The sequence below is a fragment of the Labeo rohita genome, unplaced genomic scaffold (genome assembly GCF_022985175.1).
Source record: "Labeo rohita strain BAU-BD-2019 unplaced genomic scaffold, IGBB_LRoh.1.0 scaffold_123, whole genome shotgun sequence".
Lineage (NCBI taxonomy): Eukaryota > Metazoa > Chordata > Actinopteri > Cypriniformes > Cyprinidae > Labeo > Labeo rohita.
Genome location: NW_026127373.1, coordinates 104,566 through 126,389, shown reverse-complemented (window position 1 = coordinate 126,389; position 21,824 = coordinate 104,566). Strand labels below are relative to the sequence as shown.

General features: G+C 45.0%; 1 protein-coding gene across 1 annotated transcript in view; it reads left to right on the top strand.

Annotated features, from left to right (window-relative positions):
• The window catches only part of LOC127157877 (NACHT, LRR and PYD domains-containing protein 12), a 72,478-nt gene that overhangs the window by 17,390 nt on the left and 33,264 nt on the right, over nt 1-21,824 (top strand). The window contains exons 5-6 of the mRNA XM_051101072.1: nt 20,889-21,062; nt 21,172-21,342. Of these exons, the coding sequence (XP_050957029.1) occupies nt 20,889-21,062; nt 21,172-21,342 (345 nt within the window). The remainder of the gene's footprint in view (nt 1-20,888; nt 21,063-21,171; nt 21,343-21,824) is intronic.

The following is a 21,824-nucleotide window of genomic DNA, read 5'->3' as shown; positions in this document are numbered from 1 at the left end:
CCGGGCCCGGGCAGGAGTCAGGGTCGAACCGAGGCCGCCCAGGTGGGCCTCCTCCTCGGCCGACAAAAAAATTGGATCTGGGGATGACTTTCAATGGATGACAACACCAACCCCGAATCAGGTCGTCTATGAGTCATTTAGCACCATTTTTTCCACAACATCAAGGTGCTTGCTTGGGGTGGGGAGCAGCACTCATTCATTCATTCATTCATCCACCCACCCCATCTATCATCACGTCCAGACGGGATTCTGACCTAGAGGCGTTCAGTCATAATCCCGCAGATGGTAGCTTCTCACCATTGGCTCCTCAGCCAAGCGCAAAGTCAAACAAATGTCTGAATGTACATGTCACAAGCACCTATTTGCATGTATTAGCTCTGGATTTGCTTGGGGTGTGAAGCAGTCAAAGACACCCCAACTGATTTAATGAGCCATTTGAGACAAGAGATAATTTCTGAGACAAGCATATGTTACTGGCAGGATCAACCAGGTAGTAGTGGGAACACCAGCCCCACCTCTCAGGATAGACCGGTCATCTTTACCTCCCACAAACATTTGGGCCCCAATGGGGTCATCTCATACCAGACGATCGCCTCTTAAGAGCACCCAACTCAAAGCGGCCGCACTGTACAAGAACAGGAAAACGCTGCAAGAACATCGCTGGTTCCCACACGTGGGTGCCTGCCCAGGCACCTCACGGAGGGAGAAGGTTTGACTCAAGTTCACCCCTAGCAACTTAGTTGTTTTTCAAAGCCTTAATTTCTCCCCGCCAAGCCTGACCGAATAAGGAAAGGGCACACAGGCCGCCCCTGGTCAGTCCACAAATTTACACATTTGCCGAAATTGCGACGGTGGGTAAAAGGGCCTTTTGCCCCTGGGACCTCCTCAAGGGTCCCGGCCTGATCCACACACGACCAGGGAAGAGGCGCCAAATCCCACTGGTGCCTTGGAAACACTTCAGGGGAGGCCCGCTAGCCTTTTTTTTAGACCATACCTGGTCCTTTTTTTTTTTTTTTTTTTCTCCAGGGTCTCTGCCCTGCTCAGCCTGCCCCAAGAGGGTGAGGGAGAGGCCCGCTAAACTTCCTTCTAGACCATACCTGGTCCTTGTACAAGATCTGTCAAGCCACAGAGTAGGGGGACTCAGCCTAATCCCATGCCCACCAGAGTGAGATTTAATGTGAGCTAGCACCACTCGAAAAGCCCCCTGGAGCTCAGTACCCATGCCCGTAGACATCCGTCAAGTATCAAGAGTTGATGGACCCCTGGGGGCTCTGAGAGGCCCCCGACAGACGAAAATTTGACCAGCTGCAGCTCCCCCGAGACCGGGCTGAATTCCACCAAACTGGGGTCGAAAGTTAGAGCTCCGGTAGACCTACCTGAGGGCCCCACCCCCGGGTCGATGAACAATCAGAGATGAGGAGTGGGGGGGGGGTGAGGAGCAGGTTCTGCTAGTGCGTCTTACTGACCCACCCCGAACCTGGTATGCTGACACTTATGCTCCTCATGACAGCCCTCTCTAGTTTGGCACAATCTGGCACCTGCATCCCGATCTATGGAACCTGCACGTCTGGCTTCTGGATGGGATGCGGTAGACCTCACTGGCCTTTTCAATAGGCCGTGGTAAACATTATCACTCAGGCTAGAGCCCCCTCTATGAGGCTGGCCTACGCTCTGAGGTGAGGTTTTTTCGTTGTATGGTACTCCTCTCAGAGAGAGGACCCCCTGAGGTGCTCGGTCAGAATTGTGCTTTTCTTCCTGCAGCAGAAGTTGCAGCGAAAGATGTTCCCTCCACTTTGAATGTGTGCATTACAGCTATCACGGTAAAAAAAAAAAAGATGCTGTGAATGGTCGTCTCTAGGGAAGCATCACCTGGTTCCTGAAGGAGGATAAGTCCTCCTAGGCTGCCCTTCATCCCATCTTGAGGATCTCTCCATTGCCCTTCTAGGTTTACTCAGAGCTGCCTTTGAGCTGCTTGATTCAGTGGAAAAATTTCGGTCATTTAGACCTTGCTCCTGATCACGCTCACTTTTATCAAGAGGGTAAGGACCTGCATGCATTCTCAAACAACGGAACGTGCCTGGAATTTTCGGTCTCATGTGACCTTAAGACCCCGGCCCGGTTATGTGTCCAGGGTTCCCACCACTCACCCCCAAGTTCAAGTGGTGAACCCCCAAGTGCCCAGGAGGCAGACCTGGCCTTGATGTTGCTGTGTACACGTTCGTGCCATGCACGTTTACGTGGACCGCACCTGGAGTTTAGACGCTCCGAGCAGCTCTTGTTTGCTTAGGGTCAGCAGACAGGGAATACTGCTCTCAAGTAGAGGCTGGCCCATTGGGTGGTAGGTGCCTCACCTCGGCTTCTAGTGCCAAGGTGAGCTGTGTCCCCTAGGAGTCATGTCCACTCTTCGAAGTATTACTTTTCCTAGGCATTGTGCACAGCGCCTCTGTAGCATACATAAGTAGAAGCTGCGGCCGGGCGACACCCATCACCTTCACAAGATTCTTTTCTCTTGCGCTGAGCCGTTCCTCCCATGTGTTGGATAACTTCAGGTAATTTGCAGGAGGACGTCTCGGTGTCAGCTTGCTGCGCCATTCCTTAGTGATCTGTGCGTTTTCTCCCAGTTGTTCCCTTCAGAGAACTCTGGGTCCTCCATTGCCCCGGAGTCCGGATTAGGATGGAGTAATCCGTGATTGTGCTCCGACAGGGGGTCTTCTTTGCCCCCTGGAGGTTGTGGCAAAATGTCTATTTTCTCCACGGTTTATCCCACCGTGTTTCCCCTAGTGTCTTAACAGATATTTTATTTTACCCAGTTCCCCCAATGGCTTAAAATTTCATCACTGTGCTCCACTCCCCAACGGTTGCTTCAGATATCTGCCATATCTGCTATCTGGCTTACAGGGCGTTGGGAAGGTTACGTGTTGAGCTTCATTTGTCCTGACATGCTTGCCTGTCAGCATCTGTTCCTCAACTACGTAACGTGGTTCAGGATTGTGGCGTTTTACAGAAGACCCCAAATACGGCAGTATTGATGTAACGTCGTAGAGTACAACTGAAGGGAACGAGGGTTACAGACATAACCTAGACTTTCTTTAAAGTATGTTCATTTATGCATTCAATACTTGGTCGGCTGTACATATTACAGCAAATTACATGCTCCAAACACAAATTACAGCATCAGTGAGGAGTGGCATGGAAGCGATCAGCCTGTGGCACTGCTGAGGCACTACTGAACCTTCAGCTCATCTGTATATTGTTGGATCAACTGTTTTTCACCTTTCTCTTGAAAATATCACATAGATTCTCAATGGGGTTCAGGTCAGGCATGTTGGATGTAATATGTGCTGCCGACCAAGTACTGAGTGCATAAATTAACATGCTTTAAAAAACTTTTTGCAAATCTGTTTTTTGATTGATCTTAGGAAATATTCAAATATTTTGAGATAGTGTATTTTTGACTTTCATGAGCTGTAAGTTTAAACAAAAAAACTTTAGAAATATTTGACTTTACATGTAATGAATCTAGAATATATGAAGTTTAATTAAAAAAAAAAAACTTTTTCATGATATTTTTCATGATTTTTTTAGATGCACCTGTATATATATATATATATTATGGAAAAGGGGGAGTGATGATGCCAAATCAAGTTTGTGTATATTTTTGTAGTCACCATTCCTCATGTAGAAATAGAATGTGTTATGATAGGGCCAAAACAAAGCTTGCAATTGTCTAAGTGAGACGCAAGCAAAAACCAAATGCTTTATATTGTGTGGGAAAACAAGGGACTTTTCATTAGTACACAGTGAAGCTGATACATTGCAATGGAATGGAAGGACCAACCCCAATCTCTTCTGCTGCTGTGTAAAAAAGAAAGGTTAATTCTAGTATGTTTACCATTTCTTATGTAACAAGAGATGACTGAGACTAGTGTTTCCCAATAACCAACAGTTGGGGGTAAAGGGATCATGAAAGAATAAAAATTAACACGAAGAAAGTATGTTCATAGTGACATTAAAATTAAGGAGAAGCAGATATGATTTGAAGTGAAAGTAAAAAATAGTCCGAAAAATAAATAGTGAAGTAAAGTACTGATACCAGAACAATCTACTTAAGTACAGTAATGAAGTATTTGTACTTAGTTACTTCCCATCTCTGCCTTTGACTAGGAGTAAAATTTAGTCTTAGATGTAGCACTATGCCTAGAAGGTGCAACAGGTATTAATTCTACGCATGACTTAAAATGCATTTTTCCATCCAGCCTACAACTGGGTGTATGTCCAGCTGGTGCAACTGGGCCCTGAGCTGTAGAGGTCTCTAGGTGCTCATTCACCATCTACATTACCAGCCAATGTGTCATTTAGCTGGCTAGCTGTTTCAATACTTTCAATACTGTGGTTAAGTGAAAAAAACGCATGCCTTTTATCATTTTATCACCTTTTAAAGTTTGCCAAATATATATATATGTCATATATTAATTAGCTACGTTTGTTGCTAGTTGCTTTGAAAAACAAGTTGTTAGGGTAGTTTGAGAAATTGCTAAATCTAGCAACAAAATTGCTAAGTCAGCCACACTGCAGGCTACACGGACGTTCAAGCATGTCCTGCCAGTCACAAACCACTCCCCTTTCCTCCAGCCTAAAGATGTTGTATATCAGGGGTACTCAACCCTGTTTCATGGAGATCTACCTTCCTGCAGAGTTCAGCTCCAACCCTGGTCAAACACACTTGAACCAACTAATTAGGAGCTGAAGGAGCAATTGATAATTACAGACATGTGTGTTTAATCAGGGTTGGAACTAAACTCTGCAGGAAAGTAGGTCTCCAGGAACAGGGTTGGGCACCCCTGGTGTATATTATATGTTGATACCTATGCAACATATTAGTGTTTTAAAAATCTTTAGTAGTTTTGCATCAACACCCAGTCGAATTACATATGCAAAATAACATGCTCTTGAGACAAAGAGTCGTAAACTTTCCCTCCAAACGTGAAAGTCACCATTGGCTCTTTGACTTCCCGGAGGTGTAACCTCAATAGGAGATAAAGGCATCACACCAGTGACCCGCCTTGTGCTTTTTCAGCCTCTTCACTTATCCCTCATCACCTTCCTGTCTGCTGGTTGCTACGTCCCAGAAAAGTCAGTCTGCAATTCTTTTAGAGCCTAAGAGGATGAGGAGGATGAGTTAGAACTCTCTTGGACCCCTAAGTGTTGTGCCAGGCCTTGTGGATTTCACACATATTTGTCCAGATTTCAGCTGGGTCTCTCTCTCAGCTCTTGGTTCTTCTTCACTTTCCACCTGGGAAGAAACTCCCAATCACCACAGAGTCAGATCAACATCTTTGGAGTTCATCACTCTTCAGACCCAAAAGAAGATGATCACATTTCCAAAACCACTACTGCTCCAAACCATCAAGACTTTCATCCAAGACTGCATCCAGATGCTTGTCAATGACCAAGGCAATGCAAGTATCGTATATATGACTAAACAAAACAGAGGTTTAGTATAAGCTGCAGAGCCCATTGTAAAAAATGGCACTGATGGTTTCACTCAGGTGGTTAACTGACTCTTTTCATTTTCTTGTTTCTCTAATGGCTTTATTCATCCAGTCTCACTAGCCCTTCCCACCAGAGGTCGTGCTAACCGAAAATTGTCTGTTACAGATCACGCTGAGGGGTGATCTATTGTAAAATTGTAGCTGTAATTCCCACCCCTGTCCAGTTGGTGGTGAGTGCGCTTCAATGTAGCAGGCAAAGCATTGAATCTAGAACAAAAACGGAACTGTCACGAATGTTTTGCTATGCGTTTGATTACTCACAGACGAGTGCACAGAAGCTACAATAATCTATCACGACACATTAAAGAGCGCCAAGACAGTATTTTTAGCTTATTTTTTGAGATTGATTGTGATTTAAGACTCGAATTTGGTTCATTAAAATAAGAATCTATAAAAATCGAGAAATTTAACTTTTTTTGTTTACCCAACCCTAGTGTATTTTGTTGTATTTAAACACTGCACTGTCGTCCTGTAGGTTGATGATTTAACCCTTGTGCGGTCTTCGGGGTCATTTTGACCCGCAAATGACTTTCGCTTAATTTTTAAAAAATGTTCTCTTTGTCGAAATGACATGAGACTTGGTACAGCTGTCAGCACTATCTAGATCTACAAATAAAAAAAAAATTGGAGTGATATCTTGATTTTATATTAGTGTAAAAAAAAAAGTCACATTCAAGATCTTTGGGGTCTCTAGCGACCCCATGCAACAAAATTTAATTTTCTAACAAAGTAATAGTTTTTTTTTTTAAACAAATATTATTTTCTTATTTATTAATGTTTTTACTATATTTGTTCCATTTTTGGAGGATTTATTATATTTTTTAAAATTTATATAAATTAATAAATACATATTTTTTTATTAGGTTTTTATACAAAAACAGCTTTTTGTGTACAATTCACTTTATAAAAGACCCACATTTTGAACTTTCATTCATGGGGATAACATGGATAATTTGACATGGTTTGGTGTAAGATTTTTGCCCATCATTTGGAAAATGCCGCTTTAAAAATAAAAAAATATCATTTTTACCAGTAGATGGCTGCAGAGCTCCACTATTTACAATTTGCTATTTGACCAACTAAAAGATATCTTTTTACAAGTTTTTTCAGTTGGATTGATATCTACATATAATAAAATCACAATTATAACAATAAAAATTACTTTTTGTCAAAGTTTAATTTTTTTTTGTACTAAAAAAAACAGTTTTTATGATTTTATGATTAGAATCAAACCAACAAAATGTTGATTCAAAATACATCCATTCAAAATGTATCAGTTCATCCATTACTTTGACAAAAAGTAATTTTTATTTTTATATTTGTGATTTCATAATATGTAAATAAAATCCAAAAATCAAAAAATCAAAAAAAAAAAAAAAAAAAAAAAAAAAAGACGTGGCCTAATGGTTAGGGAATCGGGCCTGCAATTGAATCGTTGCGGGTTTGAGTCCCTGATCCGGCAGGGATTGAAGGTGGGGGCAGTGAATAACCAGTGCTCTCTCCACCCTCAATACCATGACTGAGGTGAGACCCTTGAGCAAGGCCCCCAACTGCTCCCCGGGCGCCACAGTGATAGCAGTATGGCTGCCCTCTATTTACTATTTGACCAACAAAAAGATATCTTTTTAAATTTTTTTCAGTTGGATTGATATCTACATATAATGAAATCACAATTATAACAATAAAAATTTACTTTTTGTCAAAGTTTAATATTTTTAGACTGAAAAAAAAAAATCAGTTTTTCAATAGTTACATTATGATTAGAATCAAACCAACAAAATGTCGATTCAAAATTCATCCATTCAAAATTTATCAATTCATCCATTACTTTGACAAAAAGTAATTTTTATTTGTATAATTGTGATTTCATTTGTAGATAAAATCCAAAAATTCAAATCAAAATCAAAATCAAAATCAAAAAAAAAAAAAAAAAAAAAAAAAAAAAAAAAAAACGTGGCCTAATGGTTGGGGAATCGGGCTTGCAACCGAAACACTGCAGGTTCGAGTCCCTGATCCGGCAGGGATTGAAGGTGGGGGGAGTGAATAACCAGCGCTCTCTCCACCCTCACTACCACGACTGAGGTGAGACCCTTGAGCAAGCCACCGATCCCCCAACTGCTCCCCGGGCGCTGCAGCGATAGCAATATGGCTGCCCACTGCTCCGGGTGTTTGTTCACTACTCACTACTGTGTGTGTGCACTTGGATGGGCTAAATGCAGAACACAAATTCTCAGTATGGGTCACTATACTTGGCCACACGTCACATCCTTTCCTTTCCCACTGAAAAACTTGTAAAAAGATGTCTTTTAGTTAGTCAAATAGCACATAGTAAACAGTGGAGCTCTGCAGCCATCTACTGGTAAAAATGATAATTTTTTATTTTTAAACCGGCATTTTTCAAATGATGAGCAAAAATCTTACACCAAACTATGTCAAATGATCCAGGTTATACCATGAATGAAAGTTAAAAATGTGGGTCTTTCATAAAGTGAATTTTACACAAAAAGCTGTTTTTGTATAAAAACCTATTAAAAAAAATATTTATTTATTAATTTATATAAATTTAAAAAATCATAATAAATCCTCCAAAACTGACACAAATGTAGTAAAAACATTAATGAACAGAAAAATGAATTTTGTTTTAGAAAAAAACTATTATTTTGTTACAAAATTAAGTTTGTTGCGTGGGGTCTCTACAGACCCCAAACACCTTAAGTGTACAACCCACAATGAAAACCGCACAAGGTTAAAAATGAAAATGTGGACAAAATTAAAAGCAATTAAATATTTTATTCTAATTAAAATATGAAAGTTATAATGACGGGTAATAATAGATTATGACAGAATTTTTACGACCCTGTCAATACAATGTTGAAGTCTAGTGCAGCTTCTGCTTCTCACATATATGAGTGATTGTTTGTTTGTTAGTTAGACTAGATTGTGTAAGTGTTTAGTTATTAAAACTCTGTGCACAAAAACAAAACAAAACAAAACATGAGTTTCTGATTCTGCCTTGTAAATGTCTCTTTACGATTCCTGATCTAGCTAAATGCTCTAATGCAATAATACTTTAAGAAAGTTATTTTATGTGGCAAAGAAAATATAATTTCTTAGAGTTGATATGATATTATACTGAATGTTTGCTGGATGAACAGATTACATAATTCTGCTATTAATTATAATTAATTGTAATTACTTATATACATTTCCCTTTTGAGCTAATTTGAGCTAAAGCGCAAAGCCGCTTCCACTTGCAACACAGGCGCACACGTCTTTTCCTCCTGTTACTTCTAACCCCCTATCCTTTTATTGTTTTTCAGCTGTGGCAAACAGGGCATCTAGTGCGTGTTTGTCCAGACAAAAATAGTACAATCGTACAAGATGTCTCAAGTGAAAATGGTGTGTAAGTCAGGGATGAAGGAACAGCAGAAAATGTTCCTGAACCAGTTCAAACTGAACACAGGCCATCCACCAGTGGTTTGACTGGTATAGTGCCTCATGCACAGGCAGAAGAGGTGAATCGAGCCATAGTTGAAAATAATGGAGAGAATGCTTTAGTTATCTGTGACGCGGTCAACAACGGAGTCGTAGGCGGAGGATCCATTTGCGACGAGCTTTATTGTAAGCGAAGTCAAACAGGCGAGGGTCATACAATAACAAACGGGAGCAGAGCAGATAATCCACAAACAACAACGATAATCCAGGCAAGGGGTCAAAAGGCAGGCAGCAAGAATCACAAGGGGAATAAACAGTTCGGTCGGCAACGGGAAGACAATAATACAAGGAAAACGCTCAGAGTTGTTAGTATAACTAGCCAAAACTTCGCGAGGGAAAACCCGCGAAGAGAGTCTATAAATGACCGCCAGAGGGAAGTGCACCGGGAGAGACCCGGAACCGGAAGTGGGGTCCCAGGTACGGGATGATGGGAAACGTGGTTAAAAGTCCGGGGAGGGTTCCCGCTGGCGGCGGGCAGAGGGAGCCACAGAGACCGCATTGGTGACAGAGCCCCCCCCCTGCGAGCGACTCCTGGCGCGAGGAGGTGCCCGACGCCGGGGTCGACCTCTTCTTCGGGGAGCTGGCCGATCTGGGTGGAGGGCATGGAATTCAGTGGTGAGGGCCGGGTCAAGGATGTCCCCGGCAGTGACCCAAGATCTTTCCTCGGGTCCGAAGCCCTCCCAATCGACCAAGTATTGAAGATGACCTCTCCGGCGCCGGGAGTCCAAGATGGTGTTCACACGATACACCTCCTCGCCGTCGACAAGAACGGGGGGAGGTCCCTGGGGAGCGGTCTCGTCTAGGTTCCCCCCTCCTTCCGGAGCGCCAGCGGGCTTGAACAGAGACACATGAAAGGTGGGTGAGATACGGTAATCTGAGGGAAGTTCAAGACGATATGATACTGGAGTGATTTGTTTGATAATCTTGAATGGACCCACGTACCTGGGACTGAGTTTCTTGCAGGGGAGGCGTAACCGCAGATCCCGGGTTGACAGCCAAACCCACTGGCCGGGCTCGTAGGGGGGGTTGGGACGGCGCCTGCGGTTGGCCTGTTCCTCAGTGCGGCGGATGGCTCCCTGCAGGTGGACGTGGGAACGATTCCAGGTCTCCTCGCTGCGCTGGAACCAGGAGTTGACTGCTGGGAGGCTGGATGGCTCCCCGGACCAGGGGAATAAAGGAGGCTGGAACCCTAGGATACACTGGAAAGGTGTGAGATTAGTAGCAGGTTTATGCAGGGAATTCTGGGCATATTCGGCCCAGAATAGATACCGGCTCCAGTCCTCCTGATGATCCTGACAGTATGAGCGAAGGAAGCGAGTCAACTCCTGGTTCAGTCTCTCGGCCTGACCGTTGGCCTGTGGGTGGTACCCCGAGGTGAGGCTTATGTTGACCCCCAGGAGGTGGAAGAACCCTGACCAGAGCCGTGAGGTGAATTGGGGGCCTCGGTCCGACACCATATCCTCTGGAAGGCCGTAAAATCTGAACACCCAGTTGCAAAGCAGTTCGGCCGTCTCCATGGCCGTGGGGAGTTTCGGAAGGGGTATGAAGCGACAGCCCTTGGAGAAGCGATCTACTACAGAGAGAATGGTGGTGTGTCCGTTGGATGGTGGCAGGTCAGTGATAAAGTCCATGGCGATGTGGGACCACGGGCGCTGAGGTACAGGCAATGGTTGAAGCAGTCCGGCCGGTAGGCGACGTGGGACCTTGGTGGTGTTACAAATGGCACAGTCTCGGATGAATTTGATGGTGTCCTGGCGTATGGTGGCCCACCAGAATCTGTTGCCGAGTAGACGTAAGGTAGCCTCGATACCTGGGTGTCCTGAAGCAGGAGTTGCGTGAACCTCGGTTAGAACTCGTGGTCGGAGGCATAGGGGAACATAGGTGAGATCGGCAGGGCAGTTCGCCGGAGAGGGGTCCTGGATCTGGGCCTCGGCAATCTCCGTCATGATGTCCCATGACACGGGCGCTACTACCATGGTGGTAGGCAGAATCGATTCTGATGAGACTATGGGTTGTCCGGGTTCGTGGATACGTGAGAGGGCATCCGCCTTGGTGTTTTGCGTGCCTGGTCGGTAAGAAACCTGGAACTGAAAGCGGGTGAAAAACAGGGACCATCTGGCCTGACGATGATTGAGTACCTTGGCCGACCGAAGGTATTCCAGGTTCTTATGGTCCGTAAGAACAGTAAAAGGGTGCTTGGAACCCTCAAGCCAGTGCCGCCATTCCTCCAATGCCAGCTTAATGGCCAACAGTTCGCGATTGCCCACGTCATAATTTCTCTCAGCGGGAGTTAGCTTGTGTGAATAGTAGGCGCATGGAAACATCTTGGCCGGGTCACCCTGTCGTTGAGATAATACTGCCCCTACGCCGGTACTAGATGCATCCACCTCCACGACGAAGGGTCTCTCAGGGTCTGGGTGATGGAGAATGGGTGCGGTGGTAAATCTTCGACGAAGGTCGTCAAAGGCCTGGAGGGTAGGTTGTGTCCAAACGAGACGGGAGACGCCCTTCTTAACCATGGCAGTGAGGGGAGCGGCCACAGAGCTGAAATGACGTATGAATCGTCGATAAAAGTTGGCGAAGCCAAGGAAGCGTTGCAGTTCCCTTAGGGTGTTGGGGCGAGGCCATTTCAAAACTGCGTTCACCTTCCTCTCGTCCATGGCGACCCCATCAGCACTAATGATATATCCAAGGAAGGAGATCTTGTCTTGATGAAACTCGCATTTTTCCTCCTTGGCGTAGAGCTGGTGGGCGATTAGGCGTTGGAGAACTGCTCTGACGTGTCTGATATGTTCGGAGAGGGAATTGGAGAAAATCAGGATGTCATCAATGTAGACAATCACCCAGCGGTTAAGCATGTCTCGGAAGACTTCATTAATGAACGCCTGGAAGTAGGAGGGGCTATTGGCTAGGCCGAAGGGCATGACCCTGTACTCGTAGGTAGGTGGTCGAGAAAGCAGTCTTCCACTCGTCGCCTGCACGGATTCTAATCAGATTATAAGCAGAGCGCAAGTCCAGCTTGGTGAAAATCCTGGCAGACCGCAGCTGTTCCAGGGCTGAAGGAACCAGTGGCAGAGGGTAGCGGTACTTGATAGTCACCTCAGTCCGCGGTAGTCAATGCAGGGACGGAGGCCTCCGTCCTTCTTCTTTACAAAGAAGAAGCCTGCTGAAGCTGGTGAGGTGGATGGAGTGATGAAACCCTTGGCCAGTTCCTCCTGGATGTACGCGTTCATGGCCTCCGACTCGGCCCGGGACAAAGGAAACACCCGTCCCCGGGGTGGTGTAGCTCCTGGAACGAGATCGATGGCGCAGTCCCCTGGCCGATGTGGTGGCAGCCGGGTGGCCTTGGATCGGCTGAAGGCCTCGAGTAGATCATGATAGTCCGTTGGTATAGAGCTAGGGTTGGTGTGAGCCCCTGGTGCGGTTAGTGGGTGAGTTGCGGTCTGTAGACAGTGCTGCTGGCAGTGGGGTGACCAGTGGGTGATGGTGCGAGCGGCCCAGGAGATGGATGGTTCGTGTTGGTTCAGCCAGGGGTAGCCCAGGATGATGGGTGACTGCGGTGACGTGATAATGAAGAAACGTATGGTTTCCTGGTGAGACGGTTGGATCTGTAGGCTGAGGTCGGCAGTGGTGCGGAGGATTCTTCCGGGTCCTAGCGGTCGCCCGTCGAGGGCGGCCACTGCCACATGGGGGGAGCAAGGGAGAGTAGGAAGATGATTAGCATTCACGAAATCAGCGTCAATGAAATTTCCAGCAGCACCAGAGTCAATTAGGGCGGTGGTCTCCACGACAGAGTTATCACTTCCGATTTTCACCCGTATAACACAAGAATTTGTGAAGGACTTAAGAGGACTCACCGAGTTAGGTTGGCGTGGTGGACGGGTGGGGCAGTTGGCCCGGATGTGACCCGCCAGTCCACAGTACAGGCAGAGGTTGCCACGCAGCCTTCTCTCCCTCTCCTCTAGGGTCAGTTTGGTTGCCCCCAGCTGCATCGGTTCGGGAGTAGCTTCGGTGTTGGGTGAGAATGGTGGTACCGGAACTGGTAGGCGGCCAGGCTTGCGAGCCCTCATGATGTTGTCCACCCGGATGGGCACAGAGACCGCATTGGTGACAGTTATCCCTTTCGTGCTTGGAGTGAGTCCAAGGCTGATGAGAGCATGGATTTTTCACATCTCAGTGTATTGCCGGACAAAACGTCTCCTTCAGAGGGTGTCAAGTTAAGTGATAATTCAACGATGGACACGAAACAAGCTAGAAAAACAGAAAATGAAAATGAGTCTGATGTTGATGAAATTGGCAATGAGAGTGATTTCTCTGATTCTAGTGCATCTAGTTGTTCCCAGAATGAATGGACATGTCAAGACTATGATACTGAGGAAATCAGGAAGTTTTTAAAACTGACACAGAATCTGAGGGGGGTACAGGTTGCAGACTATTTTTCCAGACATCAGATGTTTTGTGGAAAATACTAGGATGTTTGTGAATGAGGGATGTTTCACAAACAAAAAAGTGTATAGGTTTAAAAAATTGGTGACAAAATTACAAAACCAACTGAAAAGTTAATGGCAATAAACTGGCTCAATTTTATTGGCTGTTTTTTTCTTTATGGTTTAAATTTATTTTTGTATTTTCAAATGGGTGACATTCGCATTGCATCCTTAAATGTGAATGGAACTAGAGACTGTATAAAATGCACAGTGATATATGAAACTATGAATCAGAAACAACTTGATGTTTTACTTATACAAGAAACACATAGTGATATAACCAATGCTGTTGAGTGGGAAAAGAATTTAAAGGTCTCTCCTTTTTAAGTTATAAACCCTCACTTAGTGGAGGGGTTGCTGTTTTATTTGCTAATATTTTTACTCCCTGTTCTACTGAGATGGAAGAAAGGTAGACTGCTAAAGATTTGAGCTCAGGTTGAGAATCACACTTATGTTTTTATGTGTGCATATGCCCCAACTCTACCAGCAGAAAGAATGGTGTTTTTACATATTTTTTGATGAAACTTCAGAAAAATGTAATAGTGAAGAGTATTTATTTTTAGGCGGAGACTTTAACTGTGTGGAAAGTAATATTGACAGGAACCACATATGCTTTCTCGTAAACGGCTTATTCAGATGATTGAAGCAAATAATTTATGTGATGTATGGAGGAGTTTAAATGGGAATTTAAAACAGTATACATGGGCACATGCCCGTGCTAACATGTTGTCATTAGTGAGTTTAGACAGATTTTATTGTTTTAAGCACCATCTTAGTATTTTTAAGACTTGTTTCATAACCCCAGTTGGGTTTTCTGATCATAGTTTAGCCATATGTACAGAACTTTAAATTCTGTTTGTAACGTGAACGCTGAGGCGGTGTAGAATCCAATTGCAGAAGTTTATTATAAACAACAGCAAACATACACAATGAAACAGGCAGAGGGTCAATAACCGGAAAAGCAGTCCAAAACGTAAACGTAATCCAAACAGCAGAGAGTTTATACAGGCAGTGGGTCAAATACCAAGCAGACAGTCCATGAAAGCAACCGTAACAATAGGGAAATCCAGGGAGCGATAGTCAAAGGGCAGAGAAGGGTCAAACCTTGAAAACAGTCCAAACAGGCAAACAATCCAACAGAGGTAATCCGTGAAATCAAGAGTCCATAAACAAAGCAAGGTCGCAACAGGTAATCCAACAGAGTAATTATAAACGCTTGGTAAGGCAGGTGAAACTGGCAATACTTCGCAAAGGTGTGAGCACATGGTGAGTCCTTATATACTGCCAAACAGGAAGTGACAGTAGAAGCAGCAGAGGGAGCATGCAGGCAGTACTGGGGTGAGGGCTCCCTCTGCTGGCTTGGCGTTACAGAATCCCCCCCCCTAGGAGCGACTCCTGGCGCTCAAACAACAGTCCAGGTGGGTGGGGGAACAGAGGCAAAACAGGGGGTGGGACGGAGGGCCAGGTCCATGTAGAGCAGGTGGGCCTGGATCATGGAGCAGGGACAGATAGAGAAGCACAGGAGGACCTGGACCATGGAGCAGTGGCAGACAGTGAAGCACTGGAGGACCTGGACCATGGAGCAGTGGCAGACAGTGAAGCACTGGAGGACCTGGGCCGTGGGGCTGTGGCAGACAGTAGAACCCTGGAGGTCCTGGGCCGTGGTGCAGTGGCAGACAGTGAAGCACTGGAGGACCTGGGCCGTGGGGCTGTGGCAGACAGTAGAACCCTGGAGGTCCTGGGCCGTGGTGCTGTGGCAGACAGTAGAAACCTGGAGGACCTGGGCCGTGGAGCGACAGCAGACCGTGAAATACTGACGTGCCTGGGCCGCAGAGCAATGACAGACAGTGGAACACTGGAGGTCCTGGGCCGTGAAGCAGTAGCAGACCATGAAGTACTGGAAGGCCAGGGCCGTGGCACAATGGCAGAGTAGGGAACCATGGTGGGGCAGGCAGAGCAGACAGAACAGGAGGCCATAGCGAGGCAGGCAGAGCAGGCAGAGCAGGGAGCCGTGGCGAGGCAGGCAGAGCAGACAGAACAGGGGGCCATAGCGAGGCAGGTAGAGCAGGCAGAGCAGGAAGCCATGGCGAGGCAGGCAGAGCAGGCGTAGCAGGGAGCCATTGCAGGGCAGGCAGAGCGGTGTGCACATGAATGATTTCTTTGGCCTTCTTGATAGCGACATGGCGGGCAGAGAGTTCATGATAGGACGCCGCCCCCATAGGAGGATCTACAGCTTGCGCTGACACCTCTGGGGGCATGGGCGCAGATGCTTGGGCAGGTGTGGTAGGGCAATTATAAATGGCCTTCATGGCCGTGACTGGACAGGCAGAGAGTCCGTGGGGAAACGCCGCCCCTTGAGGAGATTCTGCAGCCGGAGCTGCCACTTCTGGGGGCATTGGCGCAGAGTCCTTAACAGAGGAGGCCTCTGACGTAGACTCGTGGACAGACGAGGCCTCTGGCGCAGACTTGTGGACAGGTGAGGCCTCTAGAGCAGACTCGTGGACAGACGAGGCCTCTGGAGCAGACTCATGGACAGACGAGGCCTCTGGAGCACAGTGTGCAGCCCACACACTGAAAATGGCTATGGCCATTACAGGCAGCACAGTAGCTAGTGGGGTGTCTGTTGACCTTGTGGGTGCTGATGTTATGGGCTTGTGGCTTGTGAATATGGGCTCTGCGTGGCTTGGGAGCGTGGGCTCTGCGTGGCTTGGGAGCGTGGGCTCTGCGTGGCTTGGGAGCGTGGGCTCTGCGTGGCTTGGGAGCGTGGGCTCTGCGTGGCTTGGGAGCGTGGGCTCTGCGTGGCTTGGGAGCGTGGGCTCTGCGTGGCTTGGGAGCGTGGGCTCTGCGTGGCTTGGGTTAGAAATGTTATAGGGGACCAGATGAGGATTTGGTAGGATAATAGCTTTTTGCCTTGAGTTAGGGAGGCCTGCCGTGGCCGGACTTGACTCAGGGAGGCCTGCCGTGGCCGGACTTGACTCAGGGAGGCCTGCCGTGGCCGGACTTGAGTTGGGAAGAACAGCGGTGACTTGACCTGGCTCGTGAAGAACAACCGTGGCGTGGCTTAGCTCAGGGAAGACAGCAGCAATTTGACTTGGCTTGTGAAGATCTGCTGTAACCTGGCTTGACTCAGGAACAACATGGCTTGACTCAGGAACAACATGGCTTGACTCGTGGGGAACAGCTGCATCTTGGCTTGAATCGTGGAGATCAGCAGCTGTGTCTTGGCTTGACTCGTGGAGTACAGCTGTGACTTGGCTTGACTCGTGGGATACAGCTGTGACTTGGCTTGACTTGTGGGGAACACCAGCTGTGTCTTGGCTTGATTCATGAAGAACAACAGCTGTGTCTTGGCTTGACTCGTGGAAAACAACAGCTGTGTCTAGGCTTGACTCATGGAGAGTAGCTGTAACATGGCTTGACTCATGGAGAACAGCTGAAACTTGGCTTGATTCATGGAGAACAATAGCTTTGGCTTGACTTGACTCTGTTGCTTGACTTGACTCTGTTGCTTGACTTGACTCTGAAGCTTGGCCGGACTCTGAAGCTTGGCCGGACTCTGAAGCTTGGCCGGACTCTGAAGCTTGGCCGGACGCTGTAGCTTGGCCGGACGCTGTAGCTTGGCCGGACGCTGTAGCTTGGCCGGACGCTGTAGCTTGGCCGGACTCTGTAGCTTGGCCGGACGCTGTAGCTTGACTTGACCCTGGAACTGGACTTGACTTGGGAGCCTGACTGGACTTGGAAACTTGACTTGACCCTGGAACTCGACTTGACTTGGAAGCCTGACTGGACTTGGAAACTTGACTTGACCCTGGAACTCGGCTGGACTTGGAAGCTTTTGACCCTTGATCAGCAGCTGTAGCTTGACTTAACACAGGAGCTTGACTTGACCTTGGAGCTTGACTTGACCTTGGAGCTTGACTTGACCCTGGAGCTTGACTTGACCCTGGAGCTGCAACTGTAGCTTGATTTGGTTCTGTAGCTTGGCTTGGTTCTGTAGCTTGACTTGGTACAGGAACAGTAGCTGCCATTTTAGCTGCCCATACAGCCATTAGGGGTGAGTCCAGTACATGGGCCATCATGAGGCATGGCTTGGAAACAGCGATTATTTTGTGGAGTGGCTCTGGAATGGTGGCCATCTTGTGAACAGGTTTGGGGATGGCGGCCATTTTGCGTGCAGACTCTGGCGTGGCGGCGGCCATCTTGCGTGCAGACTCTGGCGTGGCGTGAGCAGGCCCTGGAGCGGCAGGCATGGCGTGAGCAGGCCCTGGAGCGGCAGGCATGGCGTGAGCAGGCCCTGGAGCGGCAGGCATGGCGTGAGCAGGCCCTGGAGCGGCAGGCATGGCGTGAGCAGGCCCTGGAGCGGCAGGCATGGTGTGAGCAGGCCCTGGAGCGGCAGGCATGGCGTGAGCAGGCTTTGGCTTGGTGGATGTGGCTTGAACAGGCTTTGGCTTGGCAGGCATGACGTGCACAGGCTGTGGTGTGGTGGTTACTGCGGGATTGCGGGGTCCCTCGTCCACAATCCCAACAGTGTATGGTGATCCGCTTAGGAGCAGAGCATGATCGATATATTCCTCCAGTGACCAACAAATTTTTCCCCCTGGCAGACTTGAACTAATGGGCTCGTTCAAACCGAAACGAAAAAAGTCCTTTAGTGCCACATCATTAAAATCTACTTGATAACACAGTCCACAAAAATCCTCGACATACTCCTCTATGGACCGGTCGCCTTGACGAAGGCAGATGAGACGGGATACTGCTGGGTTCATGATTCTGGTTGTGTGTGCGCTGTAACTTCTGCTGGCTTCAGGGGAGGCGAAGTATTCTGTAACGTGAACGCTGAGGCGGTGTAGAATCCAATTGCAGAAGTTTATTATAAACAACAGCAAACATACACAATGAAACAGGCAGAGGGTCAATAACCGGAAAAGCAGTCCAAAACGTAAACGTAATCCAAACAGCAGAGAGTTTATACAGGCAGTGGGTCAAATACCAAGCAGACAGTCCATGAAAGCAACCGTAACAATAGGGAAATCCAGGGAGCGATAGTCAAAGGGCAGAGAAGGGTCAAACCTTGAAAACAGTCCAAACAGGCAAACAATCCAACAGGGGTAATCCGTGAAATCAAGAGTCCATAAACAAAGCAAGGTCGCAACAGGTAATCCAACAGAGTAATTATAAACGCTTGGTAAGGCAGGTGAAACTGGCAATACTTCGCAAAGGTGTGAGCACATGGTGAGTCCTTATATACTGCCAAACAGGAAGTGACAGTAGAAGCAGCAGAGGGAGCATGCAGGCAGTACTGGGGTGAGGGCTCCCTCTGCTGGCTTGGCGTTACACTGTTTAGTCGAAAAGTGCTTACAGCCATTTTAATACCAATTTATTAAGTGATGCACATATTAAAGAAACATTTAAATTTTTTTGGGAAAATTTTAGAAATGAAAAAGCTAGTCTTTACAAACATGGTGGGGGTTTGGTAAAACTCAGATCAAGCAACTATGTCAACAGTACACTCACAATGTCACAAAAGATATAATTAAATCTATAAAAATCCACTTCTCTAGTGGAAGTGGAAATCAAACATATTGAACTAAAAGTGTTAGCTACTAGATTATGAATTGTTTTTGGAGGAAGTAATCCACCCTGGTCAGTCTTACTGTGTACCTGGACGATCAATTTTTGATAGCATCCATTTAATAACAGATTTATTTAATGTTTCTAAAATAATGAGTATAGATATGGGTTTGATTTCCTTAGATCAGGAGAAGGCGTTTGATCTTGTGGACTATCTGTGGAAAACGTTACAAACATTTGGTTTTTGTTCTGAGTTTACTGGATATATAAATGACATTGTAATGTAATATAAATTATATATAATGACATTGAGAGTGTACTGAGAGTTAATGGTGGGTTATGTGCTCCTTTTAAAGTATGCCTTGGGGTAAGACAGGGGTGTTCTCTGTCAGAAGTGGAATTTTATAAAAAAATAAAATATTAATAAGTTATAGAAGTTTAAATGTACTAAAAAGACAATGCATTGTACCATTTTTATTTTATATTATATAAAATACATATTTTACATAACAGGTTTTACCCTAAATTTGATATCAAATTGAAGCCGTATGTCTAAATATGGTATGTTCCAAATTTGAAGTTGATATGAAAAAAATTGTGGTTCCTGTAAAAGTTTGTTTGGGGCATTATACCACAAACAGCCACCGGGTGCCATACAAACTCTATAGAATTTTTTAAAATGCATTTTTCTGTCACAAATGTCTAAATTTCTTCAAATTGTCAAATTTATATCACAAAATAACCACCAAATATGAAATCCTGAGACTCAGGCCTTTCCAATGACATGTTTTTTGTCAAGATTTTAAAAAGTTTGGATTCTAAAAGACCATAATGCATTTTGTCCACTCGAATTGTTAAACAAGTATTACAGAAATAACAATCTGGTTTTACAACAGAAGATTTAAAAATGCTTACTGTGAAGGGGGATTAATCTCTAATGAGAAAGACCAATTTCCAAATCTGCTGCTTTCACAAAATTTAGGTGAATATACAGGGTTTTTTCTAGAATCTAAAAAGGTGACAGATATAGATTTGTATGAAAGTAATGGGGAAAAAATGTATAAAGCCTGTGTAAAATCTTTTAACAAAAAGGGATTACATGAAAGAGTTGATATGCTGTGGCATACTGTTTTTAAGATGAGTAACAATGTCAGACCAGAGTGAAGAGCACTTTATAATCCACTGTTAACGAAAAGAGCTGGAGATTTACAATAGTGAATTCTGCATGGCAGTAGTGCTGTTAATGCTTTTATTTCTGTTTTAAATCCAGATGTGAGCAGTGAATGTCCTTTTTGTTTTCAGAGAGAGACTGTTTTTCATACTTCTGTGTATTGTTCAAGACTTAAGCCTATAATTGATGGTTTACAAAATCTTTTTATTTGTTTTAATGAAAAGTTTTCTGTGCAAAGTTTTATTTTGGGCTTTAAATATGTTCATAAACATAAAAGTTAGTATGAGTTGTTACATTTTATTTTGGGTAAAGCCAAAATGGCCATTTACATTAGCAGGAGATAAAATTGAGCAGAATATTGAATAGGTATTTACAGCTATGATAAAATCAAGGCTTTTAATTGATTTTCGTTTTTACAAAGCTCTTTAAATATTTTTGAAAGAATATGGTGTCATAGAGGAGCTTTGTGTTCTGTTATTGAAAATGAACTTCATTTTGCACTTCTTTTTATAAAATGGTGTAAAATTTGTGAAAATTGTTTTATGTAGGTAATCCTTTTGTTAAATAAAGACACTTGAAAATTCAAAATTCTCTCTCTCTCTCTCTGCACAGGTTATGTGGGTGTAATCTCACTGCTCAGTCTTGTGAGAGTTTGTCATCAGTTTTACAATCCTCAACCTCCTGCCTGAAAGAGCTGGACCTGAGTAACAATGACCTGCAGGATTCAGGAGTGAGGCATCTTTATGATGGACTGAAGAGTCCAAACTGTCAGCTGAAAAAACTAAGGTTTGATTACAAACACTTTATTTATTTATTTATATATTTATTTATTTATTGCATTAAACATGCAATGCTACAAATTATTATTCAGTGACTCTGTATTTTTCTTGTTCAGATTTTCCATATGCAATCTTAGTTCTCAGTCTTGTGAGAGTTTGTCATCAGTTTTACGATCCTCAACCTCTCTGAGAGAGCTGGACCTGAGTAACAATGACCTGCACAATTCAGGAGTGAAGCTTCTTTCTGATGGACTGAAGAGTGCAAACTGTCAGCTGGAGATAATGAGGTAAATCATTTTTTTAACTTATGTTAAGTAACATAAGTTATGTTGCTAGATACAGCCACATTATTTGCAGGCATTTTTCTTTTTCTCTTCTTTTCTTTTCTTTTCTTTTTGACCCATGCAGACTGCATAAATCTAAAACAAAACAAAATAAAACAAACAAATAAACAAACAAAATGGCCTAAAATAAGTACTAAACAAACCACAATAATTGCTACATTTTAAAATGCACCTATTTAATCTATGATTTTTTTCTGACAGCATTGCATGAGCTAACACCATCCTCTAGCATACCAGCATCTCACTCTTACTATTTTGTCCAAAATGTACACATCCCTGGTGTGTTACTTTCCAGTTGGCTGGTAACTTTTTAATAAATTCTAACAATACACAGTTATGAGAATGTAATTAGATTTGGTGTAATTATCAAACTGTGAAGATTGCAATGTAATTATAGAAATATACAGTCTGATGTGCTCAGTTTG